The sequence below is a fragment of the Anguilla anguilla genome, chromosome 6 (genome assembly GCF_013347855.1).
Source record: "Anguilla anguilla isolate fAngAng1 chromosome 6, fAngAng1.pri, whole genome shotgun sequence".
Lineage (NCBI taxonomy): Eukaryota > Metazoa > Chordata > Actinopteri > Anguilliformes > Anguillidae > Anguilla > Anguilla anguilla.
This window is the reverse complement of record NC_049206.1, coordinates 45,623,858-45,640,617: the sequence shown is the minus strand read 5'-3', so window position 1 is coordinate 45,640,617 and position 16,760 is coordinate 45,623,858. Positions and strand designations below refer to the sequence as shown.

Here is a 16,760-nt window from a genome sequence, read left to right as displayed (position 1 = left end):
TTTGTGCTTTCTCCTCTCCCTGTGTGCACAGATGGTCATGTTAGAGAAAATACTTAAGACCTTGCATACGTAATACCTTAAGCTCATCATGGTAATCAGCTGCCTTGTTTGCCAGTTGCCATTTATAGCATGCCAGTACAGGACTGTGTCTACCAGACCATTCATTCTATTATAGTTTGCCATCAGAGTTGAACAGGAGAAAAGTGGAAAAGTGTGACTCACTGAAAACTGAATTGGACCAAAAAACTTGCAATCTGAGATTAAGCTGATCACTAACAGAAATTCTGCAGCATCATGCTAAAAATAATAACTAACAATGAAATCACACAGCTTGGCTGACAAACAGCACCTATTTAAAAAATAGCCTATTTTAAATAGGATACACCAGCGTTGTCCTGCCTGGGATTTGTACACACACTAACTTTCAGAACCCTATTTTACACTTAGCTTCTCATGAATGTGCAGTAATATGTAATGTCAACATGTCAATAGCTGCACTGTTGTGTTCTGTAGCATGTTTATCTTCTATAGCATATGGAAAAATGCCTTGTACAAATTAAGGTTCATTCTACAGAATTACAAAATGGTAAAAATGGTAAATGGACTGCATTTATATAGCACTTTTATCCAAAGCGCTTTACAATTGATGCCTCTCATTCACCAGAGCAGTTAGGGGTTAGGTGTCTTGCTCAAGGACACTTTGACATGCCCAGGGTGGGGTTTGAACCGGCAACCCTCCTACTGCCAGACAATCGGTCTTACCTCCTGAGCTATGTCGCCCCCGTGTATATATATATGGAACACTTGTTTCAATTAAAAAAATGAAATAAACATATGACGGTTAAAACTATTAGCGAATAACCTTCCATTTACATATGAAATAAAATAAAAAAACACTAATTTGCCAAACAATAAGTGGAAAGGGGCTTCTATCTGTAGCTCACATTGGCAAGATAAAATTTTCCTTATGCATGAGTGAATCTCTCTCTCTCTCTCTCTCTCTCTCTCTGTCACACACACACACACACACACACAAACAATTAGTCCTGTTTGTATGTTTACGAAGAGTTCAAACTTTCTTGCTTTAGTCTGCTTTACTGTCTCTACCAAACGAATATGCCTCTTACAATATTAGCATTTTTACCAGTGTATTGTTTTTTTCAAACAACATCTGAACATTGTTTTTCATTTTTTTAAACTTCCTTATTGTTTTGATTTTTTCAGACCAAGATTCCAATAATGCCCAGATGCTGCTATCATTAGATGTAACTAATATTAATATTAATAATAAAATAATATCTGCAAGTCATTGAAAACCATTGCATACCCATTCCAGAAAGTAAAAAATATTATTTAACATTTGAAAAAGAGGTATACAAATATTTAGTATTTATATATTTGTTGTAATGTATGGCAGAACTAAAACTATAAAGAATCAAAGAACCCACACAATTGGCTGGGCTATGGCAGATTTCAGAGAGTCAGGTCACCCTACTGCTAAAGGCAAAGGCAGGTATTGAATGTATAATACAGTGATCAGGACACCAAGACACAAATTTAATGCACAATAGTGAATGTATTTTCATGTTAGTTGCCTCTGAGGCTGTCTTTGGACTGGCCTTTTAATGAAAAACAAAGCAACATGACTACACTAGTTTTTGCAGATTTGTGTTTGACTATGACTATGACTATGAAATATTACTTTTTTATAGAAAAAAGAGATGAGATTAACCCTAATTTTCAACATTTTACCAATACCATAATAATATAAAGTTTCTTATATCTGCATGTTGTCCTCTGTAATATCACTCACAAGGTGTTATTATTTAATTAGTATTATTATTTTAATTAAAAAAATTTTTTTTATTCATGCATACATCATTAAGCCAACTGGGGAACTGAACTGATTTTGATTGAGTGGAATCCCTATGCTTCTGCACATTTATGCTTGACTAGGTGTCCCAGTTCCCATTGCTGCCCACTGTGTTTCAGTTCTTGTAATTATTCCTCGTGGATACCCTGGTTGTTGTTTTGTTGGTGTAACCAAGTCCATTATTCTGGTAGAAAAAAACTTGTTTGCTGAATTTGGCTCTGCCTCTTATGATTGTCTCTGTACTTGGATCCTATTCTTTTGCCTTGTGACAGTTGGTGGTTACCTCACTCGGGGCCAATGTTAAACCCCCCACTCCCTGGAGATTTTGTGTTAGTAACTGATAATGAGTTGATGGCCCTGTACTATTCATAGCTGCTTCTTCAAGGCTTCTGGTAAACTCAGTGTAATCCTGGGACCTCTCCTTTCTGGACTGAATTGAGAAAGACGTTCCACATCACTATAAAATTTTTGAATACTTTTATGATTGCATTGTAATTACACTGGGAGCACTATATCAGATAGAAACTGTTTTGAATGTACACTGTATGTAATGTAGTACTTAAGCAGTGTATATAGATAGTATACCTGAACATTCTTGCTGTGACATCAAGCAAGAATGTCAAGATTATAAAAGAGTAAGGCTAAGAACAGGAACATGAACAAAGTAGACAAATCCTAAGATGTAACAAAATTGTAGAGATGGTCAAAACATCATTGCATTGTTGTGTCACCAGAGGGTCATGGAGAGCTAGGTTGACTTAATTTTCGGTCCTTCACCAAACATAGGATTATAGACACCAATGAAGTATACAATAGAATAGGTGCATTTTTTATGTTTGCTGTCTTCTGTGCTTGATCAAATGGTTTCAGTTTCAATGGCTTGGCTACCACAATGAAAGTATAACACAGGCATGTTCTGCTGAAATCTAGTATACAAACACAATACAACAATTTCAAAGTTTCAGTTTATTGATTAAAAGGTTTAGCATGTACATTATAAATGGCACAATACAGATCTTTTCTGCGATGTATCTTAACAACTGCATCCATGTTTAAAAACACAAGGACATAATGTTATAATACACTGAAGCAGTTGTCACACAGTGTCTTACAAAGGCTCTTGGTGATATAGCAAAGCATTAGGAGAACATCCTGCAATCTGGCAGTTTCATTCGTTGTACTTAATTTATGTTTTGTGGTGAATATAGAATTGTGGTTTTGACACTTGGTGTAGCCACTTGAAAATAAAGAATGAAAGTCATATCTATCAATGTACATTTTGCAAAATAACAACAATAATAATAATAATCAAATAAAACACTTTGCAAGGTAAATAAGCCATAGAAGTAATTCATAAAAGATATTACAAGAACCAACTGACTCTCTTGTTCACTCTTACTACCTTTAGGCTGATTCATTAATTCTGCAGCTTTCCTGTTCTAGCTTAAAAAATTCGGCAGCATAGCATAGTGGTTAGGGAACTTAGGAACCTAGTGGTTATAGGCTAAATTCCCTGATGGAACACAGCCATTGTATCCTTAAGCAAGGTACTTACCCTGGTTTGCTTTACAAAGTATGCAGCTGTACAAATTGATTTGATGCACATAATCTAAACTGTATATATCCAGTTGTTCAGGATAAGAAAATCAAAATAAGAATATTTCAGTGCCTACTAGATGTACAGAAAGTATCCATAGGATAGTATAGACAAGTATGTATTGGATACTTTTCTTTAGTTTGAACTATACTGAATAAGGTGACGTGTACAAAATAATGTTACATTAATGTATTGTTTATATTTCAGGGAAATATGAAAACCGAGCACTATGTATTAAAGGGTACGATACACTTGTATCCAAGAGTTGAAGCACCTGGCAAAGGGCATCATGCTCCATTTACACAGACATTTTTAGTGCATAATTTTAAAAAATGTCCTTGAATGAGCATATGAAGAAATAAAGATATTAATACAGAGGACCCTCGCCATTTTCATATTTATAATTCCCAGCTTTGTGCATTCACATTAGGCCTCAGTATTTATTGGAAATTACATGAATATACCTATTTAACACTTGTGTACTATATGAAGAAGACTTCTGGCAGCACAATATCAAAAAAATGAAACAAATTAAAAAGGCATTTATGAATAATATGGAAATTAATATTTATTACTTCTGTGTGTAATTAAGTGGGCATAAAGTTCAATGAGGTTCAAAAAATCTATAAATCAGCACATACAAATGTGGGCTGTACTGACACTATCTGAAAAACAAATTTAAAAACGGGGCTATTTAATCCTGCAGACTAACATGCACTTCCTCCAAAATGCATGCGGCTTCTTTTTCACTCTGCAGCTGTGCAGCCATTGTGCCATTTGGTGGTGTTTTGGCTTATTCTGTGCCACCCTGCGGGAGTTCCAGCCAAGATCAGAATTGACTGGGTCAAAATTTCTAGACAATGGGGGCTAGGTGGTAGTATGCCAATAGGGAAACTAATGAGTATTCCATCGTGCTGGGTGGTCCATAAGGGGAGCTGCTCCTGATATGCTGATGCCTTCTCTGCCTCAGATGAGGGCTTTAACTCTCCTATTCTGAGAATTTGGAGAGATTGCCGTCTGTGGAATTGGAATAACTGAGATCTGTAGGGGAAGCACTAGTTTCAACAAAGCCTTCTCGTTCCACAAAGGCTGGCCCAGCCCCGTGAAAGTCTTCAGTGCTGACAGCATCCATGATGCCCTCAGTGCTGACAGCATCCATGATGCCCTCAGTGCTGACAGCATCCATGATGCCCTCAGTGCTGACAGCATCCATGATGCCCTCAGTGCTCACAGCATCAATGTTACCTTCAGTGCTCACAGCATCCATGATGCCCTCAGTGCTGACAGCATCCATGATGCCCTCAGTGCTGACAGCATACATCATGCATTCAGTGCTGACAGCATCCATGATGCCCTCTGTGCTGACAGCATCCATGATGCCCTCAGTGCTCACAGCATCCTTGTTACCTTCAGTGCTCACAGCATCCATGTTACCTTCAGTGCTGACAGCGTCCATGATGCCCTCAGTGCTGACAGCATCCATGTTACCTTCAGTGCTCACAGCATCCATGTTACCTTCAGTGCTCACAGCATCCATGATGCCCTCGGTGCTAACAGCATCCATGATGCCTTCCGTGCTGACAGCATCCATGATGCCTTCAGTGCTGACAGCATCCATGATGCATCCAGTGCTCACAGCATCCATGGCGCCTAGCCCAGTGTCCCAGGATATAATGTCAAACAAAGAAATTACTTACTCTGTTTAACTTATTTCATCATCCAATTTTATCAAAATCTTCAGAAAAGAAAGGAAACATAGCCTGCCATGGGAACATTATTTAGCCTAAATTGTTAGCTGACTAGATCTGTTGAACGAAGTGGAAAAAGAGACAGGCTCGCGAGGCTAGCTGACCAGTAACGTTAGGTGTAGAGCTGAAAGTATCACCGGAGGTTATTGGCAAGGAAAACCAGACGATCCACTTGCCCTGGGTCCAGGGCAGAACGTTTTTTGTTGCCAGAAGAAGTAACGTTAGCACAGGAAATGAACTTTGCGCGCATGAAATTAAAGCCTGCATGTTAATACACGGGATCCAAAACTAATATTCAAATGCTCACATTTAGGTTCGAACTTTAAAAAAAGAAAGATTTTCGATTAGTTTTCGAACTTAGAATATTTTGTTGACAGCCCTAGCAGGCATACCATCCACCAAGTTACCAGTTGGCAGGATATAACCCATACCTAATAAAGCACTTGTTAGGTTTCCCACATAAGTAACTGTCACCCCCGTAGTTAAACCCAAGGGCTAAAGTAGGTGATAAACAGGATGTGAATAAAAATAGTAGGAAAAATCACTTCCATCTATAAATAAAGAAGTTATACTACTGGTTCAGGCTTGAAAAGAGTTGTTTTAGCAGGGGTATCACTTTCATGTATTTGTCATTCACGGTAAAAGAAAAATTGATGGGATCCATGCCTATGTGTTTCTTTGAGCTAGAAAGTATATGTGTTTGCATGTATGTATATGTATGTATGTCTTGCTCATAGACTATATTTATATGCATTACTATTATTAGTTACCCATAACAAAAATAAATGATATGAAATGACAAAGGTTCACAAATAGATTTTTTATTATTTTACATTGTCAAAGAAATTATACTATTGTACATATTTGACTCACAAGCACACAGTACATTAATGGGGTGAACATATAAACATACATCAAAAGATGAATACTATTGTATATAGAGATAGGAATTTAATCTATTGGGCGGCACAGTGGTGCAATGGGTAGCAAGAAGGTTCTGGGTTCAAATCTGGCCTGTGCCTTTTTGCGTGGAGTTTGCATGTTTTCCCCCTATCTCCACGTGGGTTTCATCCGGGTACTCTGGTTTCCTCTTACAGTCCAAAGACGTGCCGGTAGGCTAATTGGAGACTCTAAATTGCCCATAGATATGAGTGTGTGAGTGAATGGTGTGTGTGTCCTGTTATAGATTGGTGGCCTGTCCAGGGTGTATTCCTGCCTCTCGCCCAATGCACACTGGGATAGGCTCCAGCACCCACCACAACCCTGCCCAGGTTAAGCGAGTATAGATAATGGATGGACGCATGGATGTCCAACGCAGGTTTCTTTCGATACAAAATTTTTGTAAGGCTAGATTTTATTACTTGGCCAAGTACTGTAAGTTATAACATATACTGAAAAGACATTTCACAATTCATTACATTCCTAATGCATGTTTACATAGTTTGGATCAAGATTAGAAGGATACAAACACAGGTATAATTATGTGCATGTTCCCACGAGCGAGTCCATGTGAAATGAACCAGGGCTATGCTCTAAAACTTCCTCTTTTTAAGATATGATGTAACAGTGATGTAAGATATGATGGTTACATTCTGTTCATTAAAGCTCCATAGGTGCCTTCCATTACTTTTCACACCTCACCTCCTTTCCTCCACTCCTCCACATACTGCTCCTACCCGGAAGTATGTGGAGGAAAGGAGGGGAGGAGATGAGTGGAGGAAAGTAGAGAAGGAGGCATGAAGAAAATTGGGGCCACTTATCTGCTTCTCTGTCATCCAATATGAGGGCGACTATTGATGAAATAGCCATAATTTTTATATTTTGCTGTGCTCATGAACAGCCCACTAAGAGTCATTGGGTCAATTACAGATCTTACATGTGATCAGCCCATTGAAAGCAGCAAACTAGCTTGTATGTTTCAAACACAATTGCTACAGTAGCCTACAAACATGAACCTGACATTGCGGTTCACGTTGAGACAGCAATTAATATGTAATTAGCAACATTAAATTGAAGTAAACATATCATAGTACACAAACATAACAATTTACTGTAATTCCAGAATCCCGATGTGCCTGATATCTGAATATGCAGAGCAATAATCCACCTAGCTATGCTGTGACAGCCTCCATTGGCAGTTCCATTACATCTCAAATAGACTAATTCAGAAACATTTCCTTAAATTAGTGAAACAGATATGTCATTCATATTATGTGTTATTGTTTCCCATTGTTCAGAGTTCAACAATTGTTTTCCACTGTAACATCTGAAATCAAATTTGTTGGTGATAAATATGTCCAGCTTCTGGTTAATTTTTACTTTAAGTTTGAGAATGAGTTAGCATGGAATGATCCAGTTACACAACTTTGCAATTGGATGTATCATGTTGGATGTATCATGTTCACTTTCCTGAATTATTCTGATATCTTGTTTTCTTCTCTTCTCTTTAATGATGCCCACAAGAGACACACATTTTCTGTGATTGAATTATAATGGAGAATAATTTTTGAAGAGTAGAACAGCACTGCAGCCTGTTTGTAGGTTTCACTCAGCTGAGATAGAGATCATCGAAAGTCACTGTTGTATAATGATTGACAATCAGTTCACCCGTATGTTTTATCTTGGAATGCGGTAACAGGAACTTTCCATGATACCTGACAAATGAAAGCTGTGAAAACAATATTCCTCCTGCACCTGGGAGAATTGTAAGCCACAGCCATCAGACCTCATCGTCTGAAAACCTGAAAGGTCTGTTTTATGTTTATCATGTTTTAGAGAAAGCCAGGATGGATTCCTGTCAGTGAGTGAAAATACAGATGATAAAACAGAAGCTGACTTTTTTTTTAATGAAAAAGAGACCATCACTCCATGCTAAATAAGTTAATGGAATAAATATTCCACATTACAGAACAAAATATCTGCTACATAGCACCAACAAAAACATAACATTTAATTAGAATTTGTTTTGTATCATAATGACATAAGTTTTTTTCTTGATTTGGCTCTGTTCATCACAATTTTAGATTTGTAATCAAACAATTCACACGTGGTTGAAGTGCACATTCTCAGGTTTTATTGAAAGGTATTTTAATGCACTTTGATTTCTCCATCTAGAAATGACAGCACTTTGTATACATAACCCCCCCATTTCAGGGCAGCATAATGTTTGGGACATATTAATGTTATGGAAATTAAAGTAGTCTTGTTCAGTACTTTCCTTTGCATGCAATGACTGCTTGAAGTCTGTGCCCCGTAGACATCACCAAGTGCTGAATATCTTTTCTAGTGATGCTTTGCCAGGCCTGTACAGCAGCCACCTTCAGCTCCTGTATGTTAAATTGGATTCAAATCAGGCAAATGACTGGCCGGTCAAGAATTTTCCAGTTTTAGCTTTGCAAAACGTTTTTGTTGCTTCAGCAGTATGTTTGGAGTCATTGTCTTGCTGTTCATTAAGCGTCATCCAATGAGTTTGGAGGCATTTGGCTGAACTTGAACAGACAAGATGCTTCAGTACCCTTCAGATTTCATTCTGCTGCTATCAGCAGTTGCATCACCAATGAAGACAAGTGAGCCAGCATCTGAGGCAGCCATACATGCTGATAACATAACAGCCCTACCACCATGTTTCACAGATGCTTAAGTGCTTTGGGTACTTAGAAGTTCCTTTTGGCCTCCAGGCTTTCCTCGTGCCATTTTTCTGATACAAGTGAATCTTCATCTTATCTGTCCACAAGGGCTTCTTCCAAAAAACTGCAGGTTCTTTTAGGTACTTCTTAGAAAGCTGTAACCTGGGACTTCCTGTTTTTGCAGTTACTAAGTGATTTGCATCTTGCAGTGAAGCCTCAGGAGTCCTATTTGTGAATTCTTCTGTGGGCAGTGGTTTTTCTTCATTATGGTGAGAATTCTTCTGTCATCAACTTCCTTGGTCTAGCTGGACCTTTGTAAGTACTGAACATACCAGTGCTCTCTTTCTTCTCAATGATGTTCCAAACAGTTGGTTTTGGTAAGCCTAAGATAGTGCGTATGTTTCTGACAGTTTTTTTCTGGCAGTAGAAGGGTTGCCGGTTCGATCCCCCGCCCTGGGAGTGTCGAAGTGTCCCTGAGCAAGACACCTAACAGCCACTTGCTCCCAACGAGCTGATTGGCTCCTTGCATGACAGCCTTTCACCGTTGGTGTGTGAGTGTGTGTGTGAATCGGTGAATGAGAGGCATCAATTTTAAAGCGCTTTGGATATATAAATATGTTGATAAAAGCGTTATGTAAATGCAGTCCATTTACCATTCCTTGAATTTCTTTTGAACAACTGTGGTTCTCATGTTGACAAACGTTCATAACAGACTCCAAAGGTAATCAAAAGCCTATAAAGCACTCTTATACCTGCACTAAGGCAGTAATTGAACACACCTGGCTAATCGGAAACACATGTTCCAAACATAATGGTGCCCTGAAATGGGGGAGACTATTTATAAAAGGTACTGTAATTTCTACATGGTGAAACTGAAATGTATAAAAATATTTTTTTGAATCAACTTATTATTCATCTTCACACAATGGTGAAATAAATCCCTTTCAACTTGTAGCAACGTGGAAATAGGGGGAAAATCCTGTCTGTTGTTCAATTCACTGACACAGCATTGGCAGAGTAAATCCTTGTCAATATTGCCACCATCTGGTAGAAAACCAAAACTGAACTGCAAGTTCAATAAAGAAACAAAATAAATACATTGAAACTCACTAAAAACTATGTGAGAGGAGTACAATGACACAATCTTTAAATTGTTGATTGTTTTTATTCAAAATATCTGTAACACATTAATTTCAGTTTTTAAAATGATCACTGCTATACAAAATTCCTTATCTTACTATGAATGTGTATGAATAGATAACACATTTGGTCTGGCAAAAATACTGAAATAATGAAGCAGTTACTCAAATGGGACATCTTTGTCATTTTAAAGTAGATGTTCACTGCTTTATCTAATTTATTTGTGAATTAGTGTTAGATTAGAAAACTAGAAGATGGTTGTGAAGGTTAAAATATGTTTAATAAAGGATAGCTATATGGTGTAAAATACAGTACTATATTATCAACACCAAGAATTTAATTTCCTCAGAAGTCTATATTGCACTTCAAAGCAGATTAAATCCTCCATTGCTGTCTATTATTTATTACTGTCCACAAGTATTTGTAGGAGCTGATGACTTCAATGTTTTTGCTGGTCGTGGTGGATTAAGCATGTGTGAGATCATGTCTGAAAAATCAAAGAATCAAATGTCCTTGATTTTCTTGACATTATTATTGAGGATTAGGGTTTACACTGGTCTAGTAAATCAATTAGATCCCTTCCATATGACTTCATCACTCAGACTACAGACATCTGTGAATTTCATGAATTAACTGTGAGGAGGTTGGCTGCTGCAGTCACCTATGTACAGTATATACAGTAGTGAGGACAAAGTAGAGCTTTGTGGGGAACCTTTTGAGGAGAACCACACATCAGGAAGGACTCCATTGACTCACTCTCTGCTTGACCAAAAACCAAGAGCCACTCCACAGATCCAAAATGAATCAAGACAACAGTTTACCACAGATGAGACTTTGAATACATCAGGTAAGTTGATAAATAATGCTCAGGCATGGGTCTTTCCTTTATCATTTCCATAGTTAAAGATATGGTTTAAAAGGGTATGACAGCATCTTCAACACCTATTTTATATGGGAACTGGAGTGGATCCAGCAATTGTGCAGTTTTGTTTACCGTTAAGGACTTTGTCAGAACATTTAATCACTAATGAATGAAAGCAACTGTCATGAAGTTATTCATATCTTTTTGGGATCTCATCTTAGGCAAAGGGATAACAGTAGCCATTTTCCATAAATGAAGGGATCTGTTGGGAATTCAGAGGTACTTGAAAAATAAAGTGGTTGATATTACCTTACTGATGTGCACAGTGCCTCAGGGCTATCTATTTCTCAGCTGAGCTCACAGAATTTCTGTGGGGTTATCAACAATAAAACTATCATCAGAGGAAACAAAGGAGCTAATGTGATCTCATACCTTCTTTAAGTCATAGGCATCAGATCTTAAATAAAAGTCATTCATTCTATTTGCCAAGAGAGAAACATCACTTGTCTGCTTGACTCTTTCATGTCCATATTATTGAATATTATTATTATTATTACTTGCTTTTCACTATGCACAAGTTTATTCTCTATTTTCCACTTTTAGGATATTTTTTGATTCCTGAATTTCAAAATCGTTAATACCCAAATTTGAATATGCAGAACTTACTGCGTTGTAGTCACTATTCTAATGCGTGTAATTGTCTGACAGCTGAGAACTTGCCACACCTGTGTCTCAGTCAACTGACAAATGGCAAAGAAAGAAGGCATTCCTTTGTCAAAAATGGTCGGAGAATAATGGTTAGCGTCACCCAAACTGGTTTTGATCACCTGTTTCCAGCAGCTGTCTTACAGGGAGGGGGAAAACAGGCAGTTGTCAGTTACCAAGACAATTGGTTGAGATTGATCACTTTGAGGGTCAGCAAACCTGTTTAAACATCAGTGATCACCATGGCCTTTTGATGTTCTGATGGTAACAACTGTTACATCAACCTTTGCAACTGAATAGTGAGAGGGAACCTATATATCAGGTTAATAGGCCAAAGTATTCTTTACAACACAAACAAAACATAACTCACTTATTGATATGCAGGATATTCATTTATTCAAAAACAAAACTGCATGTGCATTAGCATCAACAAATGCATTATGCAGCTGTCTGTTTTTCTACATTATTTTTAATTTATTTAGTTCTTGACAAATTAAATGTCATCTTATAAGATGGATGTAATCATTAGGAAAAAATAACAAAATAAATATTTTTTAAATATCTGAAATTGCATATATAAAGCTGATATTTCATATTCCCATAAGAAACAACTTGTGTTGTATAGATAGTGGATCTTAAAACATTCTTATATTTATTAAAAATATAAAACAGCTATGCTGTAACATCAATTAATATTTCTTCGATTTGCAAAAAGCCAAAATTATAACCTGCGCTAAAGGGAAAAAAAGAAATACATGTTGGGCTTGTAATACTGATAAAACATAATCAGTGTACAGGCATAGTGTACTACAATATTGCTTTTCAGTCAAACAGATGATACGGTTTACATTTCATGAGGACGTACATAGTCATTTGGATTGGCGTTCTCACTTCAGAATCATTGACCAAATTACATGACGTGCTTGAGACACTCATATACCATGCAAGACTTGTTCAATACATACATTATATTACATCCGTACATATTCAATATTAAAAACTCGTAAAAATACAAAATTGCCTACAACACTTGTATTTGCAGCCGCTGTTTGCAGGGCACAGGGAGCGGCTTCAATGAGGTCGGAATTGGGAGGTCATGCAGGCTTTTCGGAAATTGCTCCGGGGGCAGCATCCGAAGGATTTTTTGCATAGCTATGAGAAAGAGTGGAGCCGGATTCTTTCCGACGAGGTGGTTAAATTTGTCATCTCCAAGAACCTTTGACCAGCACACAGGGTCTTTTTCGAGGGATTCCTTCATTTTAAAGCGTATCTCAGGCATGAAGAGCAGCAAATTGTCAAGACATAGCTTTTTGGCTCCCACGTTAACTTTGGAGTCCCACAGCTGCTCTAAAATGACGTCCAAAGGCGTCATGCCATTGTTGTCCTCGGCTTGGGGCGAGGCGCCGCTTCCCAGTAATAGAATGACTGCCTCTGAGCGCAAGAGCTCACAGGCCAGATGTAATGGGGTCTTACCGTCCTCCAAATGGAAGCATCCGCCGCGGTTCAAGTAAGAGCGGAGTGCTGGCAATCGATGCGCCACCTGGAGAATAAGACCGAGAATGTCCCTTCTGTCATATCTGACAGCCATTGCCAGGTGCGGTGCCGAGGACGGACAGCAGCAAAAACGTTCACCTGGCATAGCCAAAGCCTCCTCCGAATAGTGACTAAGCAAGTGCTGTGCATAGGGTTGATGATCGTGTACTATAGCATATAACAGAGCTTCGGAAGGAGTGTATGATCTTTGGCTAGCATTCTCTTCCCAATAAAATGTTTCCATGGTCCGCATGTCCTCTAACATCCACACAGGCTTGTGATCCCGCACAGCTTGGTAAAAAAGAAAAGAGAGGAATTTTCGCTGTCTGCTTTTATCTTCCGTCTGGAGTCTGCCAGATTTGCCAGTGCCATTTGCAGACATGACGCGGTGCTTCGAGAAGGTCGTGGTTGAATTTCTTCCTTGAAAGGATGCTAGGAACCAAAACTCAGATTCATTCGTAACCCGAAAGCGTTAGCACAAAATTCACGTGTTGTCCCAGCGTCTTTTTCATCAAAGTCTAGAAATTAAACACTCCATGTAGCTTTACATGTGCCCTATCAGATATATACACACAACACACGTTCACACGCACATACTGTCACACACACACCTACACGGGAAAGCGAATCTGACAGCGTTTCCCTGAAATCTCACTGCAGTGCGGTCTGACTACGCAGGCGCCACAACTAGATGTTTAACCTTTTGTGCACTGCAGAGAATTTTTTTTATTTATTTGGCTGACGCTCTCATTTTGCACTAAGCATTACTGACAACGGTTTGTCACAATATTATTTCAACTTCAAGGGCATCTTGACACAGTTATGTATGCAATCCTTCAAGAACTACACTGTTAAAATTACCTGATTTTTATAATAATAGGCTATTTAACAACAATATTTCACAGTAAAATATTGTAATAAACATTTTACTGTGAAATCAATGGTTACCTGGATTTTACAGTACGATTTAACAGTAATATTTAAGTACGTAATCAGAATATTACTGTCAAATCAATGCAGGCCAGGCAATTAATATAGCATGATGATGAGAAAAATAATTTCATATAAAAATTTCAAAGGTGTGCTGGCTGCTTCTCATCAGAATTTGCAGATGCCACAGATTTTGTGACCCAATTTCCCTGGTTTCCTCCGTTTTTGCGGCTTACCCTGATTTTTTGGCAGTTGTTGGATGTCAGCCTGTCAATCTGAACGTTGCCTGTCAACAGCCTACGGTGTTTCAGCGCCATGAAAAAAAAAAATTTGGCCCCTTCTTAATTTCCTATATTATTGCACATTAGTCACTTGGAATGGTTTCACATCTTTATACAAAATGTAAAATTAGCCAAAGGGAATCCGAGTAAACACATTTTTTTTAAATTTCATTATTTCATTTATTTAATGAAAAAAGTAATCAAACACCCATATCACTTATGAGAAAAAGTAAGAAATGTCAAATAAATGTGTTTTGTGTTTACTTGTGTTTCCTTTTGTCTATTATTACATTTTGTCTAAATATCTGAGACCATTCAGTGTAACAAATATGCAATAATAATAGAGGAAATTTCATGGCACTGTATTTGTATTGGCCTACGCATTTTAACAATAGCCTATTGCCAAATGCTGTGACAATGTAGGCCTACACAGATTCTGGAATGTGTGGGGATCAAGATTATCATCCTTGTCAGTTGTTGCAAGAATCCTTGTCAGTTGTTGTCTGCCCCAATCAACGGTATTGATGCCCGTACTCCTTTCTCCATTATAGTAACATCAGTGACAATAGGTGTACATAAAGACTCAAACCTCACATTGTCCAACATATTGTCCCGAAGCAAACTTTAAAGAAATATAAATGGACACACGATAACCGTGTTGTATTTCAGCAGCTTTCTTTTCGTGATGGAATGAATTAAGCAAGAAAATGCACCAGCCTGTCAATGTAGTTCATTCGTAGGCTGTTCCTACCCTTCAATTTTCTTTAAAACTTCAAGCACTTATCACTTATCTGCAGTTGTGCATGTTATTTTAGTTGTTCCCCACTGCTATGCATAAGATCTATTAATTGAATCATTTGAAGTTTCAAAAAAATATTTTCAGTTTTCCGTGAATTTCAACAACTAGCATAAGTTTTTATTGTTGAATAAGTTGTAAGTTTTTTGTGTTTGTACCTTCGGATTTGGGTCCTCTTTCAGCTGCTGTCTTAAGTGAGTCATTTTCCAGAATAGTTAACATTCCAAATTAGCCGAAGACCCATAACAATCACAAAGATACAATACAGTGACTTTGGAGACACATACAAGACTCCTTACCCCTCCCCCAAATGCTTCTCAAATAATCATCTAAGCAATCATCCTTGTTGCTTTAGGCTTCCTCCTGTGGGGGTTTAGGCCAGGGTTGTCTGTGAAGTGTATTGTGACAATTGTTGTGAAATGCGCTATATAAATAAAATTTGATTGATTGATTGATCTCACCAGAGCTGCTGACCTCGCTGACCAGATTGCATTTACCGATAGATCTTGCTAGCGGTGTTTGAATTTTGGGGGGAATTGGGGGGGTCTGACCCCCCTAATTAAGACTTGGACCTCCCCAAAAGAGGTAAAAACAACAGGTCGGCGGGGTCGAAACACATATATTCTTCTTACCTATAATCGTAAATATTACAATTTATTTCCCATCAGTGGCGTCAATAGACACCAACCCTAGTGCATCACATTTCACAGCTTTCAAAATGGATAGAAGAGGTTTGCATACTCTCCCTCTAACCCCCCCCCCCCGTTTCCTCCTTACAAAGAGGTATGTAGTTACCTGAAGTTCTTTGTTGAACCTGTCTGTGCCAGAATCCTTGCTGCTTTGCATTAATTCACATGCTTATTCATAATAAATGATCATTATGAGATGCAATGTGTGGACTCTCTTCTAATGAAATGCTAAATGCCTTTTTTCATTTCATGAGATAAGTTGTTACATTGTTTGTGTGGTCTACCAATCTTTCTGGAGGCTGGACTACATGCTAGGTGACTCCTATTTGTAGCTCTACCATGTTGGACTGAATTGAAAATACCACATTATTCTCTAGAGGATAAATTCAGTCTGACACATGCCACAGACAAACAGGGGCACAAACACACAGACACATAGTAAAGCTCGAATAAAACTGTTCTCGATTTAACCAGCACAGCGGGTGATCAGTCCTTGTGGAAATCAAATGACATCACCCCTGGAAGCGCAGTCTTTTATTATTATTATTTTTGTTCCCGCTACTTTCCAAACCTTTGACCTTTTCCAGATTGCTTTGGCACAGGCACTCCCAATAGTCATATTGCTATACAGAAAATTTCCCCCTTCACATCAAAAGTTTCCTCCTTTTCTGAAAAAAAGAAAAGAAAAGGTGAACAGTCAGAAATGCTCATAAGTCTGTTGGCCTTGTACTGAACTTGTTTGTGGTGCAGTGCAAGACTTTTGTGATGTTCTTGCTGAGCGGTCTATTGTATCCTAACTGCCCCAGCTGAGTAGATTATTGTGTAAAAATGATTGTGTTTTAAATGTTGCTTTTATAAGTATAAAGTTGGAAACATTCTTCTGTTGATCTGTATGGATATGAGGACCACAGATGGAAAATGACCTGTTGAAAGTATGGAATTAAAATCCTGAACTGTAACCAATGGGGGGGGAAAATCTG

At 38.0% G+C, this 16,760-nt stretch overlaps 1 protein-coding gene across 1 annotated transcript; it reads right to left on the bottom strand.

The window, feature by feature from the left end:
* Positions 1-11,924: 11,924 nt before the first annotated feature.
* On the bottom strand, positions 11,925-13,735 carry zgc:112001 (uncharacterized protein LOC550384 homolog). The gene has a single exon (XM_035423356.1). It carries the CDS (start codon positions 13,464-13,466, stop codon positions 12,573-12,575), a length of 894 nt encoding a protein of 297 aa, XP_035279247.1. The 5' UTR covers positions 13,467-13,735; the 3' UTR covers positions 11,925-12,572.
* Between the last annotated feature and the right edge of the window lie 3,025 nt (positions 13,736-16,760).